Source organism: Phyllobates terribilis, unplaced genomic scaffold (genome assembly GCF_046119375.1).
Source record: "Phyllobates terribilis strain yellow unplaced genomic scaffold, ASM4611937v1 Scaffold_10__3_contigs__length_209671492, whole genome shotgun sequence".
Taxonomy (NCBI): Eukaryota; Metazoa; Chordata; class Amphibia; order Anura; family Dendrobatidae; genus Phyllobates; species Phyllobates terribilis.
This window is the reverse complement of record NW_027362770.1, coordinates 162089446-162113003: the sequence shown is the minus strand read 5'-3', so window position 1 is coordinate 162113003 and position 23558 is coordinate 162089446. Positions and strand designations below refer to the sequence as shown.

Here is a 23558-nt window from a genome sequence, read left to right as displayed (position 1 = left end):
TGAAATGCTAACCTGTTGGATCAACAGGGATTTGTAAGGTTCCTTCATCCATGAGGAGGTCCAGGGCAAGTGAAACATTGTGAAGCTGTGGAAACAAATGCATAAATATATATTCACTATTAACAAAAAAAAAGCCTCCATATACAGTAACTATATAATATGTAAATGAAACAAATAAAAAAAATCATTTTTGTACAAATCTGTAGTAGGTCTGAAAATCTGTAGACAGGGTGTACGTCCACAAAGGGACAGATATACGGGTGTGCAACCAGGGCAGAAGATCACCTGCTTAATTCTTCTGGGAGGCACCACCAAGCGTCAAAGACTACATCCATAATGAGTGGACCCCTATGATCAGTGCAGTAAAGTAAGGAGAATCTGAACATCTTCAGTCTAGACACCAGGGCTTTAACCTCTCGAAAGAAGCTTTCCATCCTAGACAGTTATAGCATATCCACAATACCATACCAACATGCCGACCATTTCTCTTTATCCATCAACTCGGCATCAAGAAACATGTCAACAAAAAGCCATTGCCCCTATAAACCTAAAACTAGTCTAGGCCATCAGAGATAATTTCATTCACACTTAGTCAGTTTCTCAACTCCAGTCCTCCAGCGCCCCAAGAAGGCCATATTTTCATGGATTTTGCTGAAACCACTCTTCATTTCACAGGTTGCACCCGCCTCGATCACCCTTTTACCGCACCATGAAAGTTCTCCTGGATGTCACCTAGGAGATTTCCTAATTCTTCCAAGACTAGAGGTTCTCTCCTTTTTTAGGGAGCCTCCTGAACATTGTAGTATACATAGTATTGCCTCTGCCCAGTGGCAAAACTTGAGCCTTGTAGGCCTCATTGCAAAGTTTCCAACAGGGCCCCAACTATCAAAGGTCTTTAATAGTAATGGTTGTCTTATATGGGCCAAAGTTAACTTCTGGACCTCCTACACTCCAGGGCCCAGGTGTGACTGCAACCTCTGCACCCAGTATAGTTACAGTGACCCATGCCTTTGCCCTAAGTCATATAAGGGGTTGGCATTGAAGGTATCACACAGGGCAATACCCAACCTATAGCTGGATGGGCAGGCACTCGAATGAAGGACCAAAGATCTTTTAGCGTGTGTGCAATGATCTAGCCGTTCTCTGTAATGGGAAACGGTTAAAGGTGGGAGATCAAGGACATAAGTCTCCTAAAAATTACGGCACATCTGTGTCCATCCAAGCGCCAGAAAGACAATTTTTGGTGTAAATTTTATAAATTTTTTAGGCCCTTCAACTAAACCCCATCAACTTTTTGAAAAAAATGCCAAGAACAATGGAAAAAATTCACAAAAACTTTTCAAATTTTTGTGCACCAAAGTTTGCAACTTTTATACACCACAATTCTGGTGCACTGCCCTTTTTAAAATGTCCCGAAATGTTTTCTTTGAGGGGTAGCAAGAGGAGGTGAAAGAGTGACAATTAAAATCAGACCCTGGATTCCCAATGATTTCAAAGGACAGCAGTACTAGATGCTCCCGATGTCTATATATGGCCAAATGTTGGATGGTTGGTACATGTGATACAGTAATTGAAGAGGAAGCAAATTTTGGCATCGGGTCTGGAAGCCCGTTAAGGTCTGTCCATAATGTTTTTGCAAAATAGTTAAAAGGAGTTATCCAGGATTATATATTTTTTTCTCTATGGGGTTAAATATAACAGGCAGACAGTTGCTAACTACCTGTCTTTTGTACTTAGCGCAGATCTCCGCCGGTACAGTGAATGCTCCTGCCAGCAATTCAGCGGCTGACATCACGTCGACAGAGCAGCGACTTCTATTCTGCTCTGTTCTGTTGATGGTGCGTGCGTGACTGCTGATGCTATGCTGATTGTCAGCTGGCTACCCGTGGCCTAACTGCAGGGAGTCAAATGTGAAATAGCATGACATCAGCAGTCACATTTTGTTGAAAGAACAACCCAGAAGAAGAAGGGCTGCTCTGTTGATGCGGAGCAGTTGAATCAAGGGCAGGAGCGGTCCATTGCCTCTGCCTAGCTTTTGAGCTAGAGCGGTCTATTGCCTCTGCCTAGGTTTTGGGCTAGAGCGGTCCATTGCACCTGCCTTGGTTTTGTGCTAGAGTGGTCCAATGCACCTGCCTAAGTTTTGGGCTACAGCAGTCCATTGCCTCTGCCTAGGTTTTGGGCTGCAGCGGTCCATTGCCTCTACCTACGTTTTGGGCTGGAGCAGTCCATTGCCTCTGCCTACGTTTTGGGCTGGAGCAGTCCATTGCCTCTGCCTACGTTTTGGGCTGGAGCGGTCCATTGCCTCTGCCTAGGTTTTGGGCTGGAGCAGTCCATTGCCTCTGCCTAGGTTTTGGGCTGGAGCGGTTCATTGCCTCTGCCTAGGTTTTGGGCTGGAGCGGTCCATTGCCTCTGCCTAGGTTTTGGGCTGGAGCGGTCCATTGCCTCTGCCTAGGTTTTGGGCTGGAGCGGTCTATTGCCTCTGCCTAAGTTTTAGGCTGGAGCGGTCCATTGCCTCTGCCTAAGTTTTAGGCTGGAGCGGTCCATTGCCTCTGCCTACGTTTTGGGCTCGAGTGGTCCATTGCCTCTGCCTACGTTTTGGGCTCGAGCGGTCCATTGCCTCTGCCTACGTTTTGGGCTCGAGCAGTCCATTGCCTCTGCCTAGGTTTTGGGCTGGAGCGGTCCATTGCCTCTGCCTAGGTTTTGGGCTGGAGCGGTCCATTGCCTCTGTCTAGGTTTTGGGCTGGAGCGGTCCATTGCCTCTGCTTAGGTTTTGGGCTAGAGTGGTCCATTGCCTCTGCCTAGGTTTTGGCCCGATAGCAAAATAAAATTAAAATAGTTCTGGATAACCCGTTAAACAATGATAGATTTTACTGAGAGCCCTCACTGGAAGAGATGTACATAAAAAAAAAATCAAAATGGGCCTCCAGGTTTTTGCCACCCAGCTCAGGGCCCCTCAGTTTTTGGCCCTTGGGGATCTATTAGTAAGTTCTAAGATTTCTTTGCGCCTGGAAGAAGAGAAGTTGCAATCAGATATCACTTGAGTCATCTTAATCATTGTAATTACCGACAGCCATCAGTCACGTCGCTCAATCAGTGCCGATCCTCGCTACTCCTCCAGACAAAGAGCTTTCCCCCCACCTCCCGCCTGATTATATGATCTGCAGTCAGGCAATGAGCGGCTGACAGCTTGATTTGAGGTTTCGAGCTCTTCCATCGGCGCTGACAGACGGGAGGAAGCTGAAGAATATTTAGATCCGCACAAATGTTTTGATTTGAGCGACAGAATAAATAAAATGTTTGTTCGGGGAAGGCATCGAGTCAGGAGAATCACAGTTCCCCGCCAGAGGCTCATGAATATTTCATCAATCAGGTGGAAATATGTAATTTATGCAAATTCCCCTGAAGAAGTCATCGGTGGCGCGCAGAGAGTTTGTCTCTGTCTGAAGTTAAAGTGTCGTTCCCATATGACAACCTATTGAGGGATTATTTGCACAGCGTTACATAGACATATGTTCATCAGCGAGATGGTCAGGAAGAATGAGACTGGAATTGTCTCTTAAAGGGACCCATATTTTTTTTTCCCATCATCCTTCACATTTTTTGCCTACCATCATTTTAATTTTTATTTCATGAATTAATAGTACATATGGAAATATGCAACTTTGTAATATATCTTATCAGAGAGATCTGCTTATTTCTCTGCCTCGACTGATCTTTCACGCTCAATTCATGGGAAAAATATCTGCATTAAGTGAAGATAATAATTTCTCCATTACAGAGATAGGAGATGGGAGTTGATGCTCATAAGATTACAGTGCCTTGAAAAAGTATTCATACCCCGTGAACTTTTCCACTTAAATGTGTTTTGTTGGGACTTTAGTTGATAGAGAAACACAAAATAGCAAGTATTTGTTAAGTGTTTTTTCTAAATATTTTAAAAATATAAATCTGAAAATTGTTAGTCTAGAGTCTTTTTCAATCTTTAACAGGTTTTCTTCCAGAGTTGCCCTGTATCCCACCAATTCTGACCAGCTTCCCTGTCTCTACTGAAAAAAAGAATCTCCACAGCATGATGCTGCCACCACCATGTTTGATGTTGGGGATGGTGTTTTCAGGATGATGTGCAGTGTTAGTTTTCCTCCACCAATAGCGTTTTGAATTTAGCCTAAAAAGTTCTACCTTGGTCTCATCTGACCAGAGCATCTTCTTCCATATGCCATGTTGGGGAGACAGCTAACATGTGGAAGAATATTCTCTAAACAGGTGAGACCAAAGTAGAACTTTTGGGGCTAAATGCAGAACACTACGTGTGGTGGAAAACTAATACTGCACATCACCCTGAAAACACAATCCCCAAGACTAAACATGGTGGTGGCTGAATCATGCTGTGTGGAGACTTTCTTTCAGCAGGGGCAGGAAAGCTGGTCAGGGTTGATGGAAAGATGGCTGGAACTAAATACAGGGCAATGTTGGAGGAAAACCTGTTAGAGGCTGGAATAGACTTGAAACTGGAGAGTAGGTTCACCTTCCATCAACTGTAAACATACTTCCAGAGCTACAATGGATGGTTTAGATCAAAGCATATTCATGTGTCTGAATGGCCCAGTCACAGTCCAGAACTAAATCCCAGAATCTGTGGCAAAACTTGAACATTTCCCATAAATACATACAGGGGTTTTTAAGGCTTATCTTATTGATTGTCTATCCTTGACATAGGTCATTAATATCAGATCAGCACAGCTCCATTTACTGTACAGTGGCCATTCTCAGGTACTGTAGCTCAGTTCTTATTGAAGTGATTGAGAGCAGGGCTGCAATACCCAAAAATGTCCAATACACAATGAAATGGAGCCATGTTTTGTCAGCTCCACTCATTGTTGTAGCTGAGCAGTGAGGGAGCCAGGAGGCAAGTCACAAGCAATCTGATATTGAGTCCACCAAATGATCTGCAAGGAACCCAACAGCAAAATAGCTACGGATCCAGAATGGGTGGCTGTGCCATATTGCCTAAAATTCACCCTAGAGGTTATATGGAAAAGAGACAATCTTTATGGTGTAACCTAAACACCAAAAAATGTAGAAATACGTAACCTACTATTCAAAAGGTACTCATTGTGATACATATATCTACCTATATAAACATATCCAGACAGAGAAAAAGGAGCGTTTGTTCACGGTACCTTGTCTTCTTGTGTCGCGGGTGTCAGGAAGAATGTAGAGAGATTGATAAAATACCCTTCAAGTTGTCCAATCAACAGCAGGAGAATGACCCCGTCAGCAAACTACAGAAAAGACAAAGGATACAGTAGTTATATTCTTCTACATAGGGGGCAGTATTATAGTAGTTATATTCTTGTACATAGGGAGCAGTATTATAGTAGTTATATTCTTCTACATAGGGGGCAGTATTATAGTAGTTATATTCTTCTACATAGGGGGCAGTATTATAGTAGTTATATTCTTCTACATAGGGGGCAGTATTATAGTAGTTATATTCTTGTACATAGGGAGGAGTATTATAGTATTTATATCCTGGTACATAGGAGCAGTATTATAGTAGTTATATTCTTGTACATAGGAGCAGTATTATAGTAGTTATATTCTTGTACATAGGGGCAGTATTATAGTAGTTCTATTCTTGTACATATAGAGCAGTATTATAGTAGTTATATTCTTGTACATAGGAGCAGTATTATAGTAGTTATAGTCTTGGACATAGGGGACAGTATTATAGCAGTTATATTCTTGTACATAGGGGGCAGTATTATAGTAGTTATATTCTTGTACATAGGGAGCAGTATTATAGTAGTTATATTCTTCTACATAGGGGGCAGTATTATAGTAGTTATATTCTTCTACATAGGGGGCAGTATTATAGTAGTTATATTCTTCTACATAGGGGGCAGTATTATAGTAGTTATATTCTTGTACATAGGGAGGAGTATTATAGTATTTATATCCTGGTACATAGGAGCAGTATTATAGTAGTTATATTCTTGTACATAGGAGCAGTATTATAGTAGTTATATTCTTGTACATAGGGGCAGTATTATAGTAGTTCTATTCTTGTACATATAGAGCAGTATTATAGTAGTTATATTCTTGTACATAGGAGCAGTATTATAGTAGTTATAGTCTTGGACATAGGGGACAGTATTATAGCAGTTATATTCTTGTACATAGGGGGCAGTATTATAGTAGTTATATTCTTGTACATAGGAGGTAGTATTATAGTAGTTATATCCTTGTACATAGGAGCAGTATTATAGTAGTTATATCCTGGTACATAGGAGCAGTATTATAGTAGTTATATTCTTGTACATAGGGGCAGTATTATAGTAGTTCTATTCTTGTACATATAGAGCAGTATTATAGTAGTTATATTCTTGTACATAGGGAGCAGTATTATAGCAGTTATATTCTTGTACATAGGGGGCAGTATTATAGTAGTTATATTCTTGTACATAGGGGGCAGTATTATAGTAGTTATATTCTTGTACATAGGGGGCAGTATTATAATAGTTATATTCTTGTACATCGGGAGCAGTATCATAGTAGTTATATTCTTGTACATAGGGGCAGTATTATAGTAGTTATATTCCTGTACATAGGGGCAGTATTATAGTAGTTATATTCTTGTACATAGGGGGCAGTATTATAGTAGTTATATTCTTCTACATAGGGGCAGTATTATAGTAGTTATATTCTTGTACATAGGGGGCAGTATTATAGTAGTTATATTCTTGTACATAGGAGCAGTAATATAGTAGTTATATTCTTGTACATAGAGGGCAGTATTATAGTAGTTATATTCTTGTACATAGGAGCAGTATTATAGTAGTTATATTCTTGTACATAGGGGCAGTATTATAGTAGTTATATTCTTGTACATAGGGGGCAGTATTATAGTAGTTATATTCTTGTACATAGGAGCAGTATTATAGTAGTTATATTCTTGTACATAGAGGGCAGTATTATAGTAGTTATATTCTTGTACATAGGGAGCAGTATTATAGTAGTTATATTCTTGTACATAGGGGGCAGTATTATAGTAGTTATATTCTTGTACATAGGAGCAGTATTATAGTAGTTATATTCTTGTACATAGAGGGCAGTATTATAGTAGTTATATTCTTGTACATAGGGAGCAGTATTATAGTAGTTATATTCTTGTACATAGGAGCAGTATTATAGTAGTTATATTCTTGTACATAGGAGCAGTATTATAGTAGTTATATTCTTGTACATAGGGGGCAGTATTATAGTAGTTATATTCTTGTACATAGGAGCAGTATTATAGTAGTTATATTCTTGTACATAGGAGCAGTATTATAGTAGTTATATTCTTGTACATAGGAGCAGTATTATAGTAGTTATATTCTTGTACATAGGAGCAGTATTATAGTAGTTATATTCTTGTACATAGGAGCAGTATTATAGTAGTTATATTCTTGTACATAGGAGCAGTATTATAGTAGTTATATTCTTGTACATAGGGGCAGTATTATAGTAGTAATATTCTTGTACATAGGGGGCAGTATTATAGTTGTTATATTTATGCATATCAGGGCAGCTTTATAGTAGTTATATTTTATTCTATTTCTCAGGCATCATGACAGTAATTTTACTATACTACATATGTTTGTCAGCCCAATTATAAAATACAGAAATTCTCCACATTATAAAACATGATAAACCGCACTCACTTTCCCCTTGTGCTGTTTTTTATATACAGTATAGGTTGATCAATGAATTTCAAATACTTCCTGAAAGGTCCTTCAGGAAATCTTGCATAATTGATGAATTTCTCACTTCTCTACATTAATTTATAATTTACTGAGATCTCGTCTGCCAGGGACTTGGCCTCACTTTGAGTTGAAATTGTTGGCAATTTTAGTGCATTACATATAATAAATACATATTTATGGAGGCATAATACGCTTTGATGTCGGCACAAAGTTTCTCTAAAAATGCCTATTTATATTTAATATAAAATGTGTCCCGGACTAGAAAGATTGAGTAGAACAAAACAACGTTGTGTTTGTACAAGGTTCTGTTTTTTTTTTACATTAGGAACAGCGCCACTCTGGTTTATAGGCTGTGTCAGGTATTGCACCCCATTCAAATAAATAAGGGTGAGCTGCATTACCACACACATCCTGTATATAAAAGGGTGGTGCTGTTCCTGTAAAACAAGAAGATCCAATTTCCAAAAGCTAGACAACCCATTTAAAAATGGACTTTCCCCATAAAAGATGTATAAATAGCAATTATTGAATACTTATTGCTGAAAGCAGGTATTTTTTAGTAATAGAAAAATGCATAAATGGGTGTTTACCCCATGATTTTATTAGTTCTTTTCATACCGCCCAACAATTCCATTTTGGACACAGGACTTAAGCAAATTTGTATAAAAACTGCTCTGCGTGGGCGGAACTGAGGCGGGGCTTAAATCTGGTAAAAAAAATTGGGGGGGATGTGTTATGTTTATGGGGTATCAATCACTCTACTGTGAATGGTATAAAAACTGATGTACATGTAGGTGCATATTTACCTGGTTATCAAGATCTGTCACTGTAAGACTCAAATTAATCAGCTGCTTATTCACGAAATTCAGCATTGCCTGAAAGCGAAGGAAATCACATTGTCGTAATGATTACAATATAGAGAGCCCGCAATATAGAGATGTAGAGTGCACTCGTAATGCCCTAACATGGAGTCTTTTAGGCATTTCCTTCAAATTTGCCATTTTCAGGAGAACCTGTCACTTGAGATATATTATATATATATATACTAGATGGTGGCCCGATTCTAACGCATCGGGTATTCTAGAATATGTATGCAGCCGACCGGGCGCAATCAGCAGAGCGGCGTTTAAATTTGGCGCCAAGCTCGCTGATTGGTCGCACAGCAGTGTTAAAATGTGACGGCAAGATCGGTGATTGGTCACGGCCGCTATTTAAATGTGGCGCCCAAATCGGTGATTGGTCGCGGGCAGCGGCCGCGACCAATCAGCAGAGCGGTGTTTAACTTTAGCGCCAAGATCACTGATTGGTCGCGTGCGGAGAGCGCGACCAATCAGCGAATTCTATTGGTGAGGAGCGGGGAGCGGAATCGTATTAGTGAGGACCGGGGAGCGCCGCTGCCTGTGCAGCTACTTCCGCTGCGAGAACCCGGGACATGAGCGACTGCTCGCAGCAGAAGTATCCCGACCCGCAGCGCCGCTCCCCGGTCCTCCCTTCACACCCTAGCCGCATGGAGGTCAGCGCCGCTCCCCGGTCCTCCCTTCACACCCTAGCCGCTGATGTCCCCACAGTATCCGCATGGTGTTACAAAGGTCCGGACATTTGTGTTAAAAATCGCTGATTGGTCGCTGGCGCTGCCCGCGACCAATCACCAATTTGGGCGCCAAATTTAAATATCGGACGCGACCAATCACCGATATTGGCTCCAGATTTAAACACCGCTGTGCTGATTGGTCGCGGCCGATAATTAAATTTGGCGCCCAAATCGATGATTGGTCGCGGGCACCGCCAGCGACCAATCAGCGATTTTTAACACAAATGTCCGGATCTTAGTAACACCATGCAGATACTATGAGGACATCAGCGGCTAGGGTGTGAAGGGAGGACCGGGGAGCGGCGCTGACATCCAATTGGTCGCGGCCGCTATTTAAATGTGCCGCACAAATCGGTGATTGGTCGCGGCCGATATTGGTGCTGATTGGTCGCAGCCGATATTTAAATTTGGTGCCCAAATAGGTGATTGGTCGCGGGCAGCGTCTGCGACCAATCAGCACAGCGGTATTTAACTTTTGCGCTAAGATCAGTGATTAGTCGGGTCCGAAGACCGCGACCAATCATCGAATCGTCTTGGTGAGGACCGGGGAGCGGCGCTGCCTGTGCGGGTACTTCCGCTGCGAGAACCCGGGACATGAGCGGGCGCTCGCAGCAGAAGTATCCCGACCCGCAGCGCCGCTCCCCGGTCCTCCCTTCCGCATGGATGTCAGCGACGCCGGGGGTCCTTCCGCTGCTACCAGCCGGGAGATGAGCGCCTCGCACCGCTCATCTCCCGGCTGCATCTCCGTCCCGCAGATGGGTCCGGCGGTCGAGGTCCTTTTGCTGGTACCGGCCGGGAGATGAGCGCCTCGCGGCTCTCATCTCCCGGCTGCAACGCCGCTGAGCTCCGTCCCGCAGATGAGCCGCTAACGGCCGCCATCTTTTTTCTGAAATCCCGCGGCGCTGATTGGCCGCTGCCGGACCAATGAGCGACGCGGGATTTCCTGGACAGACAGACAGATAGACAGATAGACAGACAGACAGACGGGATAAGACAATTATATAGTAGATTATATATATATATATATATATATATATATATATATATATATATATATATATACACACACACAGTACAGACCAAAACTTTGGACACACCTTCTCATTTAAAGATTTTTCTGTATTTTCATGACTATGAAAATTGTACATTCACACTGAAGGCATCAAAACTATGAATTAACACATGTGGAATTATATACTTAACAAAAAAGTGTGAAACAACTGAAAATATGTCTTATATTCTAGGTTCTTCAAAGTAGCCACCTTTTGCTTTGATGACTGCTTTGCACACTCTTGGCATTCTCTTGATGAGCTTCAAGAGGTAGTCACCGGAAATGGTCTTCCAACAATCTTGAAGGAGTTCCCAGAGATGCTTAGCACTTGTTGGCCCTTTTGCCTTCACTCTGCGGTCCAGCTCACCCCAAACCATCTCGATTGGGTTCAGGTCTGGTGACTGTGGAGGCCAGGTCATCTGGCGTAGCACCCCATCACTCTCCTTCTTGGACAAATAGCCCTTACACAGCCTGGAGGTGTGTTTGGGGTCATTGTGCTGTTGAAAAATAAATGATGGTCCAACTAAACGCAAACCGGATGGAATAGCATGTCGCTGCAAGATGCTGTGGTAGCCATGCTGGTTCAGTATGCCTTCAATTTTGAATAAATCCCCAACAGTGTCACCAGCAAGGCACCCCCACACCATCACACCTCCTCCTCCATGCTTCACGGTGGGAACCACGCATGTAGAGTCCATCCGTTCACCTTTTCTGCGTCGGACAAAGACACGGTGGTTGGAACCAAAGATCTCAAATTTGGACTCATCAGACCAAAGCACAGATTTCCACTGGTCTAATGTCCATTCCTTGTGTTCTTTAGCCCAAACAAGTCTCTTCTGCTTGTTGCCTGTCCTTAGCAGTGGTTTCCTAGCAGCTATTTTACCATGAAGGCCTGCTGCACAAAGTCTCCTCTTAACAGTTGTTGTAGAGATGTGTCTGCTGCTAGAACTCTGTGTGGCATTGACCTGATCTCTAATCTGAGCTGCTGTTAACCTGCGATTTCTGAGGCTGGTGACTCGGATAAACTTATCCTCAGAAGCAGAGGTGACTCTTGGTCTTCCTTTCCTGGGGCGGTCCTCTTGTGAGCCAGTTTCTTTGTAGCGCTTAATGGTTTTTGCAACTGCACTTGGGGACACTTTCAAAGTTTGCCCAATTTTTCGCACTGACTGACCTTCATTTCTTAAAGGAATGGTGGCCACTCGTTTTTCTTTACTTAGCTGCTTTTTTCTTGCCATAATACAAATTCTAACAGTCTATTCAGTAGGACTATCAGCTGTGTAACCACCAGACTTCTGCACAACACAACTGATGGTCCCAACCCCATTTGTAAGGCAAGAAATCCCACTTATTAAACCTGACAGGGCACACCTGTGAAGTGAAAACCATTTCCGGTGACTACCTCTTGAAGCTCATCAAGAGAATGCCAAGAGTGTGCAAAGCAGTAATCAAAGCAAAAGGTGGCTACTTTGAAGAACCTAGAATATAAGACATATTTTCAGTTGTTTCACACTTTTTTGTTAAGTATATAATTCTACATGTGTTAATTCATAGTTTTGATGCCTTCAGTGTGAATGTACAATTGTCATAGTCATGAAAATACAGAAAAATCTTTAAATGAGAAGGTGTGTCCAAACTTTTGGTCTGTACTGTATATATATATATACACTGTTCAAAAAAATAAAGGGAACACTTAAACAACAGAATATAACTCCAAGTGAATTAAACTTCTGTGAAATCAAATTGTCCACTTAGGATGCAACACTGATTGACAATCAATTTCACATGCTGTTGCGCAAATGGAATAGACAATAGATGGAAATTATTGGCAATTATCAAGACACCCTCAATAAAGGAGTGGTTCTGCAGGTGGGGACCACAGACCACATCTTAGTACCAATGCTTTCTGGCTGATGTTTTGGTCACTTTTGAATGTTGGTTGTGCTTTCACACTCATGGTAGCATGAGACGGACTCTACAACCCACAGAAGTTGCTCAGGTAGTGCAGCTCATCCAGGAAGGCACATCAATGCGAGCTGTGGCAAGAAGGTTTGCTGTGTCTGCCAGCGTAGTGTCCAGAGGCTGGAGGCGCTACCAGGAGACAGGCCAGTACACCAGGAGACCTGGAGGGGGCCGTAGGAGGGCAAGAACCCAGCAGCAGGACCGCTACCTCCGCCTTTGTGCAAGGAGGAACAGGAGGAGCACTGACAGAGCCCTGCAAAATGACCTCCAGCAGGCCACAAATGTGCATGTGTCTGCACAAACGGTTAGAAACCGACTCCATGAGGGTTGTATGAGGGCTCGACGTCCACAGATAGGGGTTGTGCTCACAGCCCAACACCGTGCAGGACGCTTGGCATTTGCCACAGAACACCAGGATTGGCAAAGTCGCCACTGGCGCCCTGTGCTCTTCACAGATGAAAGCAGGTTCACACTGAGCACATGTGACAGACGTGACAGAGTCTGGAGACGCCGTGGAGAGCGATCTGCTGCCTGCAACATCCTTCAGCATGACCGGTTTGGCAGTGGGTCAGTAATGGTGTGGGGTGGCATTTCTTTGGAGGGCCGCACAGCCCTCCATGTGCTCGCCAGAGGTAGCCTGACTGCCATTAGGTACTGAGATGAGATCCTCAGACCCCTTGTGAGACCATATGCTGGTGCGGTTGGCCCTGGGTTCCTCCTAATGTAGGACAATGCCAGACCTCATGTGGCTGGAGTGTGTCAGGAGTTCCTGCAAGATAAAGGCATTGAAGCTATGGACTGGCCCGCCCGTTCCCCAGACCTGAATCCGATTGAGCACATCTGGGACATCATGTCTCGCTCCATCCACCAATGTCACGTTGCACCACAGACTGTCCAGGAGTTGGAGGACGCTTTAGTCCAGGTCTGGGAGGAGATCCCACAGGAGACCATCCGCAACCTCATCAGGAGCATGCCCAGGCGTTGTAGGGAGGTCATACAGGCACGTGGAGGTCACACACAATACTGAGCCTCATCAGGAGCATGCCCAGGCGTTGTAGGGAGGTCATACAGGCACGTGGAGGCCACACACAATACTCAGCCTCATCAGGAGCATGCCCAGGCGTGGTAGGGAGGTCATACAGGCACATGGAGGCCACACACAATACTGAGCCTCATTTTGACTTGTTTTAAGGACATTACATCAAAGTTGGATCAGCCTGTAGTGTGTTTTTCCACTTTAATTTTGGGGGTGACTCCAAATCCAGGCCTCCATTGGTTAATAAATGTGATTTCCATTGATGATTTTTGTGTGATTTTGTTGTCAGCACATTCAACTTTGTACAGAACAAAGTATTCAATGAGAAGATTTCATTCATTCAGATCTAGGATGTGTTATTTGAGTGTTCCCTTTATTTTTTTAAGCAGTGTATATACTGTATATATATATATATTTTTAACTTTTATTTCTACCTGGTGTAAATGCCGCTGTTCTGTGTATGTATGTATGTATGTATGTATATACACACACACACATAAATACATACATACACATACAGTGCCTACAAGTAGTATTCAACCCCCTGCAGATTTAGCTGGTTTGATAAGATGCAAATAAGTTAGAGCCTTCAAACTGCAAACGAGAGTAGGTTTTATGAACAGAAGCATAAATCTTACAAACCAAAAAGTTATGTTGCTCAGTTGAATTTTATTAAATTTTAAACATAAAAGTGTGGGTCAATTATTATGCAACCCCTATGTTTAATATTTTGTGGAATAACCCTTGTTTGCAATTACAGCTAATAATCGTCTTTTATAAGACCTGATCAGGCCGGCACAGGTCTGTGGAGTTATCTTGGCCTACTCCTCCATGCAGATCTTCTCCAAGTTATCTAGGTTCTTTGGGTGTCTCATGTGGACTTTATTCTTGAGCTCCTTCCACAAGTTTTCAATTGGGTTAAGGTCAGGAGACTGACTAGGCCACTCCAACACCTTGACTTTTTCCCTCTTGAACCAGGCCTTGGTTTTCTTGGCTGTGTGCTTTGGGTCGTTGTCTTGTTGGAAGATGAAATTACGACCCATCTTAAGATCCTTGATGGAGGAGCGGAGGTTCTTGGCCAAAATCTCCAAGTAGGCCGTGCTATCCATCTTCCCATGGATGCGGACCAGATGGCCAGGCCCCTTGGCAGAGAAACAGCCCCACAGCATGATGCTGCCACCACCATGCTTGACTGTAGGGATGGTATTCTTGGGGTCGTATGCAGTGCCATCCAGTCTCCAAACGTCACGTGTGTGGTTGGCACCAAAGATCTCGATCTTGGTCTCATCAGACCATAGAACCTTGAACCAGTCTGTCTCAGAGTCCTCCAAGTGATCATGAGCAAACTGTAGATGAGCCTTGACATGACGCTTTGAAAGTAAAGGTACCTTACGGGCTTGTCTGGAACGGAGACCATTGCGGTGGAGTACGTTACTTATGGTATTGACTGAAACCAATGTCCCCACTGCCATGAGATCTTCCCTGAGCTCCTTCCTTGTTGTCCTTGGGTTAGCCTTGACTCTTCGGACAAGCCTGGCCTCGGCACGGGAGGACACTTTCAAAGGCTGTCCTGGCCGTGGAAGGCTAACAGTAGTTCCATAAGCCTTCCACTTACGGATGATGCTCCCAACAGTGGAGACAGGTAGGCCCAACTCCTTGGAAAGGGTTTTGTACCCCTTGCCAGCCTTGTGACCCTCCACGATCTTGTCTCTAATGGCCTTGGAATGCTCCTTTGTCTTTCCCATGTTGACCATGTCTGAGTGCTGTTCACAAGTTTGGGGAGGGTCTTAAATAGTCAGAAAAGGCTGGCTAAAGAGATCTTTAATCCACACATGTGAAGCTCATTATTCTTGGTGCCTGAACTACTTCTTAATACTTTAGGGGGACCAAACAGAATTCTTGTGGTTTGAGGGGTTGAATAATAAATGACACTCTGAATTAACTTTTAACGTTTTTAAAAAAAAAATAAAAAAAATTGCTGCAGAGCATTTCCCACTTCCAGGCTGATCTACAGTACAAATGTCACAATGCCAAGTTAATTCCGCATGTGTCAACCAGCTAAATCTGCAGGGGGTTGAATACTACTTGTAGGCACTGTATATATACAGGGTGGTCAAAAAGTAGGTCGCCAGAAAATAATAACATTTATTTTGATTTATATATACAATTATATTTACTAACACAAGCATAACATTGACAATTAAATTTTACTCTGAACAATAATACAAAAGCCCTTAAATTTTATCAACGCAGGTGCTCACACTGTTTTCCATTACAATCTGCACGGCTTTGAAGTCGCCTCTTACGCTTCGACAAACTTTTTTGCACAAGTCTCTTTGGGTATTCATTTCTTGAAATGCATCTCTTATGTAAGTTTTCAAATCACTGACACTTTTTGGTTTTCGACTATAAACTTTGTCCTTGAGTACTCCCCAAAAGAAAAAATCCATTGGGGTCAAGTCTGGTGAACGTGCCGGCCAATCAAGTGGGCCTCTTCGGCCAATCCATTTATTAGGAAATGTTTCATCAAGATACTCGTGGACCACTCTTGAATAATGTGGAGGGGCCCCATCTTGTTGGAAATAAAGGTCATGTGAATTAGGCTGTTGCTGTAACTGGGGAACAACTGGATTCATTAGAATTTCAAGATACTTATCTCCTGTGACTGTTCCATAACCTTCATAACCTTATTACACTTTCTGTCAACCTACTTTTGGACCACCCTGTATATAATACATACATACATATACAGTATATATATATTTTTTTTATTTTTATATATTTTTTAACTTTTCTTTCTACCTGTCTACCTGGTGTAAATGCCGCTGTTCTGTGTGTGTGTAATATTTATTTATTTATTATATATATATATATATATATATATATATAGACACACACACACACACAGTACAGACCAAAAGTTTGGACACACCTTCTCATTTAAAGATTTTTCTGTATTTTCATGACTATGAAAATTGTACATTCACACTGAAGGCATCAAAACTATGAATTAACACATGTGGAATTATATACTTAACAAAAAAGTGTGAAACATCTGAAAATATGTCTTATATTCCAGGATCTTCAAAGTAGCCACCTTTTGCTTTGATGACTGCTTTGCACACTCTTGGCATTCTCTTGATGAGCTTCAAGAGGTAGTCACCGGAAATGGTTTTCACTTCACAGGTGTGCCCTGTCAGGTTTAATAAGTGGGATTTCTTGCCTTATAAATGGGGTTGGGACCATCAGTTGTGTTGTGCAGAAGTCTGGTGGATACACGGCTGATAGTCCTACTGAATAGACTGTTAGAATTTGCATTATGGCAAGAAAAAAGCAGCTAAGTAAAGAAAAACGAGTGGCCATCATTACTTTAAGAAATTAAGGTCAGTCAGAAAAATTGGGCAAACTTTGAAAGTGTCCCCAAGTGCAGTTGCAAAAACCATCAAGCACTACAAAGAAACTGGCTCACATGAGGACCGCCCCAGGAAAGGAAGACCAAGAGTCACCTCTGCTTCTGAGGATAAGTTTATCCGAGTCACCAGCCTCAGAAATCGCAGGTTAACAGCAGCTCAGATTAGAGACCAGGTCAATGCCACACAGAGTTCTAGCAGCAGACACATCTCTACAACAACTGTTAAGAGGAGACTTTGTGCAGCAGGCCTTCATGGTAAAATAGCTGCTAGGAAACCACTGCTAAGGACAGGCAACAAGCAGAAGAGACTTGTTTGGGCTAAAGAACACAAGGAATGGACATTAGACCAGTGGAAATCTGTGCTTTGGTCTGATGAGTCCAAATTTGATGTCTTTGGTTCCAACCACCGTGTCTTTGTGAGACGCAGAAAAGGTGAACGGATGGACTCTACATGCCTGGTTTCCACCGTGAAGCATGGAGGAGGAGGTGTGATGGTGTGGGGGTGCTTTGCTGGTGACACTGTTGGGAATTTATTCAAAATTGAAGGCATACTGAACCAGCATGGCTACCACAGCATCTTGCAGGGGCTTGCTATTCCATCCGGTTTGCGTTTAGTTGGACCATCATTTATTTTTCAACAGGACAATGACCCCAAACACCTCCAGGCTGTGTAAGGGCTATTTGACCAAGAAGGAGAGTGATGGGGTGCTACGCCAGATGACCTGGCCTCCACAGTCACCAGACCTGAACCCAATCGAGATGGTTTGGGGTGAGCTGGACCGCAGAGTGAAGGCAAAAGGGCCAACAAGTGCTAAGCATCTCTGGGAACTCCTTCAAGATTGTTGGAAGACCATTTCCGGTGACTACCTCTTGAAGCTCATCAAGAGAATGCCAAGAGTGTGCAAAGCAGTCATCAAAGCAAAAGGTGGCTACTTTGAAGAACCTAGAATATAAGACATATTTTCAGTTGTTTCACACTTTTTTGTTAAGTATATAATTCCACATGTGGTAATTCATAGTTTTGATGCCTTCAGTGTGAATGTACAATTTTCATAGTCATGAAAATACTGAAAAATCTTTAAATGAGAAGGTGTGTCCAAACTTTTGGTCTGTACTGTATGTATGTATATATATATATATATATATATATATATATATATATATATACATACACACACATGCACACGCACACATACATATATGGTGTAAATGCCGCTGTTCTCCTGAATCTGGCGTTGCCTTTCTCTTTTGTTCCTGCACCTCTCCGTTCCTGAGATATGGCCTCCTCTTCCCTGCATATAAATCCTGCCTCTTTTCCAAGTGGGCTTTGCCCTCCAAAATTAACCCAAAGAAGAGTTGATGATCACACCCACTTGGCTAAAGAGACTTGATTTATATACAAGGAAAAAAGTCATATTTCAGGAACGGAGAGGAGCAGGAATAAAAGAAAAACATCGCCGGATTCAAAAGAACAGCGGCATTAACACCAAGTAAAAAAAACATTATATTTATGGCAAGTGACGGGGTCCTCTATAAGGGGATATAAAACACATTCTGACAAATAAAAGTGACGTTTCAGGACCTGATTGGAAATACATTTGTTTATTGCAGTCAGAGCACCACTATTCTAAAACAGAGCACCAAAATCGCCTACACATCCATTAATCTAAATGATAACATTTTGGCTACATGCAGCTGCCACTAGAGGGAGCTAAGCAGCTTAATGTATACTTATACTGCAAGCTCATAAGCTCCCCCTAGTGGTGATTTAAAACAGAAGTTTATCATGTATCTATGGTAATGCATTGGATTCGCAGCTTTGTATGAGAAAAATGGAGCTGTAGCCCTGTAAGGATATAGTAAGAAATTAATCAGGGCTTATGTTAATTATTAAAAAATTGGATATTCACTTTAAAAGATGAAATGGTCACTATGGATGGTTGCTATAATTTTCACTTGCAACTCCATTTCCCAAGTGAAGATGAGTAGTATAAAACAATTTTACCTGTTTGACATCATTTACTTTTTCTGGATTAAATTCAAAAAGTTGATCGAATCCGTCCCTCTCTAGAAAAGACGAAACAAAAATAAAGTCTATAACTTCAGTAAAGGTTCACTTTAAGGGTGACCTGTCACCAGATCTAAAGTGGCCAGTTGTTGTTCTTATGTTATTCCCATTGTTCCCCTGAGTATTTCATTTTTTGTTTTTTATAAATCCGCCATACGGTTCCAGAGATATGGGCCTTTTTATTTAGTGCTGATTTTTTTTATGGGTGTGGCTCACAGATCCTCTGGGGCGTGGACTTAGGCTGCTCTGCATAATTACCCTGTGACCACTCCCCCTTTTTTAAGTCCATAAAAATGATAACTAAATAGGTCCATATCTCTGGAACCGTATGACGGATTTTTAAAAAACAAAAACGGGAATACTCAGGGGAGTTGCAGAAATAACATAAAATCACAAACTGCTTACTTTTGACATGATGACGTGCTCTTTAAGCTTAAAGGGGTTGTTTCACGAAAATAAACTCTGTTTAAAGTGAAGCTAGTTGGTTTTCATGGCCTCGGCTTTTTTTTTAACAACATGGATCACTGGAGGAAGCCTTGTCTGAGTACTAATTTTCCCTACAGTGACCTCTGCAGGATAAATTTTGCATTACATGACTTTACATTACATGGATCATTTATGATTGCTGGAGAAAACCTCTTCTAAGTATTAATTTTCCCTACAGTGACCTCTACAGGATAAATTTTGCACTACGTGGCTTTTCATTACATCATGGATCATTTATGATTGCCAGAGGAAACCTCTTTTAAGTACTAATTTATCCTACAGTGACCTCTATAGGATAAATGTTGCATTACATGACTTTACATTACATGGATCATTTATGATTGCTAAAGGAAACCTCTTCTAAGTACTAATATTCCCTACAGTGACCACTACAGGATACATTTTGCATTACATGATCCATGTAATTTAAAGTAATGTAATGCAAATTTTATCCTGTAGAGGTCACTGTAGGATAAATTTGTACTCAGAAGAGGTTTTCTCCAGCACTCATAAATGATCCATGTAATTTAAAGTCATTTATGATTCCTGGAGGAAACCTCTTCTAAGTACTAATTTTCCCTACAGTGACCTCTACAGGATAAATGTGGCATTACATGACTGCCATTCAAGTGAATGATGTCCTCTCAAGGAGCTCTCCGTTAAAGCACATAAAGGTATGCCTTGAGGGGGAGGGGGGGACTCTCTCCCATGTTTTCCTGAGGCAATGTTATTATTTTTTTAAAGTAGAGTTCCCCTTTAAATGTCACAACCAGCCAATAATACAAGTTTTATTTTTTTCTAAATGACTTTTCTTATCTGTACCTGTTCTCTAAATCCTTGTCATTGCTCAAAAAAACCAAAGAGACATGGCAGTCTGACAGCTTAAATATGTTCTCCGCCACTTCTCACATCTGTGTCAATTATTGTCTATTCCACTCCGTCCCGAAAACTGCATTTTTTTTTTTTTTTTTTTAGCATCCTACATCATTGCCAAGGCAACCAGGGTCCGGTCCGACATCTCACAACGAGACGCCGCTCTTTCCTGCAGGGTCAACGCATTCAGCTCTACCCAATCCGACGGCTTGTATGGAGAAGTAGCGGGGGCCATGAATTAAACATAATATCACTTACTGGGAACTGCGTCTTCGTCGCTGAAATGAGCCGTGCGAAATGCAAAATGCGATTTAATGAGAAGAAGAACAAACAAGTGGAAAAAGATCAGTCAACAGGTCAAAAGCTGAAAACATCCTGTATATACAAATATCATAAAAACAATGGCGGGAAACACCGCTGATCCTGCACCCGCAGTACACAGAGACTTAAAGGGGTATTCCCATCTCCAAGATCCTATCCCAATATGTAGTAGTTGTAATAATAATAATAGCAAATACCTCCAATTAGAAATGTAGTATAGTTCTTCTGATTTACTATGTCTCTTTCCTCATGTGCAGGCATTGGTATCCATGGTTATGACCACTGATCTAGTGACAGCTAGTTGCTAGTGGTCGTAACCTTGGATACCCAAGGGCCTGCACATGAGGAAAGAGACATAGCTAATCAGAAGTACTATACTACATTTCTAATTGGAGGTATTTGCTAATATTATTATTACACCTACTGCATATTGGGATAGGATCTTGGAGGTGTGAATACCCTCTACAAGGGCAAGTGCATTGTAAAAAAAATTTGGACCCTATTCATTATTTGTATTTTTTGGGGTTTTGTGATATTTATTGACTTTTTTGGGCACCAAATTCTTCCCAATTTGGGCCCTTTGTGATTCCTGTTTTTTGGCACAAAATCAAAAATGCTATTTTTTTTTTAATTTAACCTGTTTTACTCCTTTTTATAGCTAAAAAAAAAGGCGCCTATTTCGTTAAAATGTGGCAAAGTTTGCACACGAAAAATAAAACAGTCATATATAAAAAAAATCACTCAAAGGGACCACATCTGCGCAAAATTTAGCAACTTTTTTTTGTTGTTTTTATAATTGGTTACAAATATTCGGAAAACAGAAATTTCCCCCATAATCAAGAAAGTTAAAAAAAAACGAGGTTAAAAAAAATTGCTAATTAAATTATAAGAATTGGTACAAATCAAAAACAGATGAAAAACACCAAAAACTGTACCAAAAAAAAGGCAAAAATTCAATGATGAATTGAATCCTTGATCTTGGCACAAGTTTTTTTTGACCAGTGAGATTCCGGGTGCTGAGACACCCACTGATCGCCAAATTAACTTTTGCCCAATGGCTAATAATAAGCCGTGTGATAAGAGTAACAGATCCAACAACAGCAACTTCTTGACAATTTCCAAAATTCTACAGAGTCAATGTTACAGTTTTAAGGATGAGCGAATCGATTATAAAAAAAAAATTGGTAAGGATCCCCTGTGAATAAGGGGTGAACATTTAATTCCCTTTATATAATTCCTTTATGCATCTATCAGGTGCAAGTATGTACATATAATGGAGGTAGACCATGAGGTTCCTCTGGGACCCCTGGAAAGATGGGAACCGCACCTTTTTTGGTCCCTTCTTTTTTGCTACTTGGTGGGATTCTCCATGCAGGACTCTGCTCTCAGCTGTGTAAATGAGGTTTCCCTTAGTAATCGTATAGAATCATAGAATCATAGAATATAGGCCTGTAAACCTGCTTGTTGATGGTTTCCAGAAAGCAACAGGGATTTATTTTTACGCTGCACAGATTAACTTGCTGAGAACAGCTAAAAAGTACTGATGAGAGAGGTAGAAAGTTTGAAAAAAGACAGCGAGTGATAACTAGAGAGAAAGATAAATATAGATTGATAGAGAAAAAGAAAAAAAAACTAAGGAAAAAAAGGAAGGCAGGAAAAAAAGAAAAAGAAAAAAATAAAGGAAAGAAAAAAATGGAAGGAATGAAAGGAAAAAAAGAAGGAAAAAAGACAAGAAAGAAATAAAGAAAAAAAGAAAGAAAGAAAAAGGAAGAAGAAAAAAGGAAAAGGGAAGGAAAGAAAGAACAAGAAATAGATTGATAAATAGATAGAGAGACAGATAATAGATAGATGATAGATACTGTAGATCATAGATAGATCATAGATAGATCATAGATAGATCGATAGATAGATGATAGATACTGTAGATAGATGATAGATAGAGAATAGATAGATAATAAACAGATAGAGAATAGATTCTGTTTGCTTTCACTCTCACCCCTATAATCCTTCACTTTCTACTAACCCCCCTAATCCCTACACCTAGTAAGGAACTGGTCATTTCTCCCTCCATCCTCCCCATCCATCTCACCTCCTCCTCAGATCTGTTCCTCAACATACAATCCTTTGTTTCCAAACACAGCCACCTCATGCCCTCTCCTGCTCCCACTTTCTCTGCTCCTTCTCACTGCTGGCCACATCTCCCCAATCCTCTCAAGATCACATCTCACCACCTGTGCACTCGACTCAATCCCATCCCACCTCATCCCAAACCGAACTACAGTCTTCATCCCAACCCTAAGCCATCTCTTCAACCTGTCACTAACTGGTGTTTTCCCCTCATGCTTCAAACAAACAATCACCCATCCTCAAAAAGCCCTCCCTTGACTCATCCTCTGTGTCTAGCTATCGCCCCATATCACTTTTCCCCTATGCCTCAAATCTACTGGAGCAGCATGTCCATCTTGAACTGTCCTCCCACCTCTCCTCCTGCTCCCTCTTTGACCGTTTACAATCTGGCTTCCAACCGCATCACTCCACTGAAACAGCCTTCACTAAAGTCACCAATGACCAAAGCAAAGCGACACTGCTCTGTCCTCCTCCTCTTGAACCTGTCCTCTGCCTTTGACACAGTAGACCATTCCCTCTTACTACAGATTCTCTCATCTCTTGGCATCACAGACTTGGCCCTATCTTGGATCTCCTCATACCTAACAGACAGAACATTCAGCTTGTCCCACTCACACACCACCTCCTCATCTTGCCCCCTATCTGTCGGTGTCCCGCGAGGCTCAGTCCTAGGACTCCTGCTCTTCTCCATTTACAACGTTGGTCTGAGACAGCTCATAGAGTCCCACGACTTTCACCATCACCTCTATGCTAATGACACACAGATCTACCTCTCTGGACCTGATTTCTCCTTCTTACTAACCAGAATCCCACAATGTCTGTCCGCTATTTCATCTTTCTTCTCTGCTAGATTACTAAAACGTAACAAGGACAAAACAGAATTCAC

The 23558-nt window shown here is 41.7% G+C and overlaps 1 protein-coding gene across 2 annotated transcripts in view; it reads right to left on the bottom strand.

The window, feature by feature from the left end:
- Positions 1 to 23558, bottom strand: part of PARVG (parvin gamma) — a 44022-nt gene that overhangs the window by 1647 nt on the left and 18817 nt on the right. For both annotated transcript variants that reach the window (XM_073649334.1, XM_073649335.1), the window contains exons 8-12: positions 20483 to 20502; positions 18803 to 18864; positions 8555 to 8623; positions 5181 to 5282; positions 13 to 85 (exon numbers count right to left, since the gene is read on the bottom strand). In XM_073649334.1, coding sequence (XP_073505435.1) covers positions 13 to 85; positions 5181 to 5282; positions 8555 to 8623; positions 18803 to 18864; positions 20483 to 20502 — 326 coding nt within the window. The remainder of the gene's footprint in view (positions 1 to 12; positions 86 to 5180; positions 5283 to 8554; positions 8624 to 18802; positions 18865 to 20482; positions 20503 to 23558) is intronic.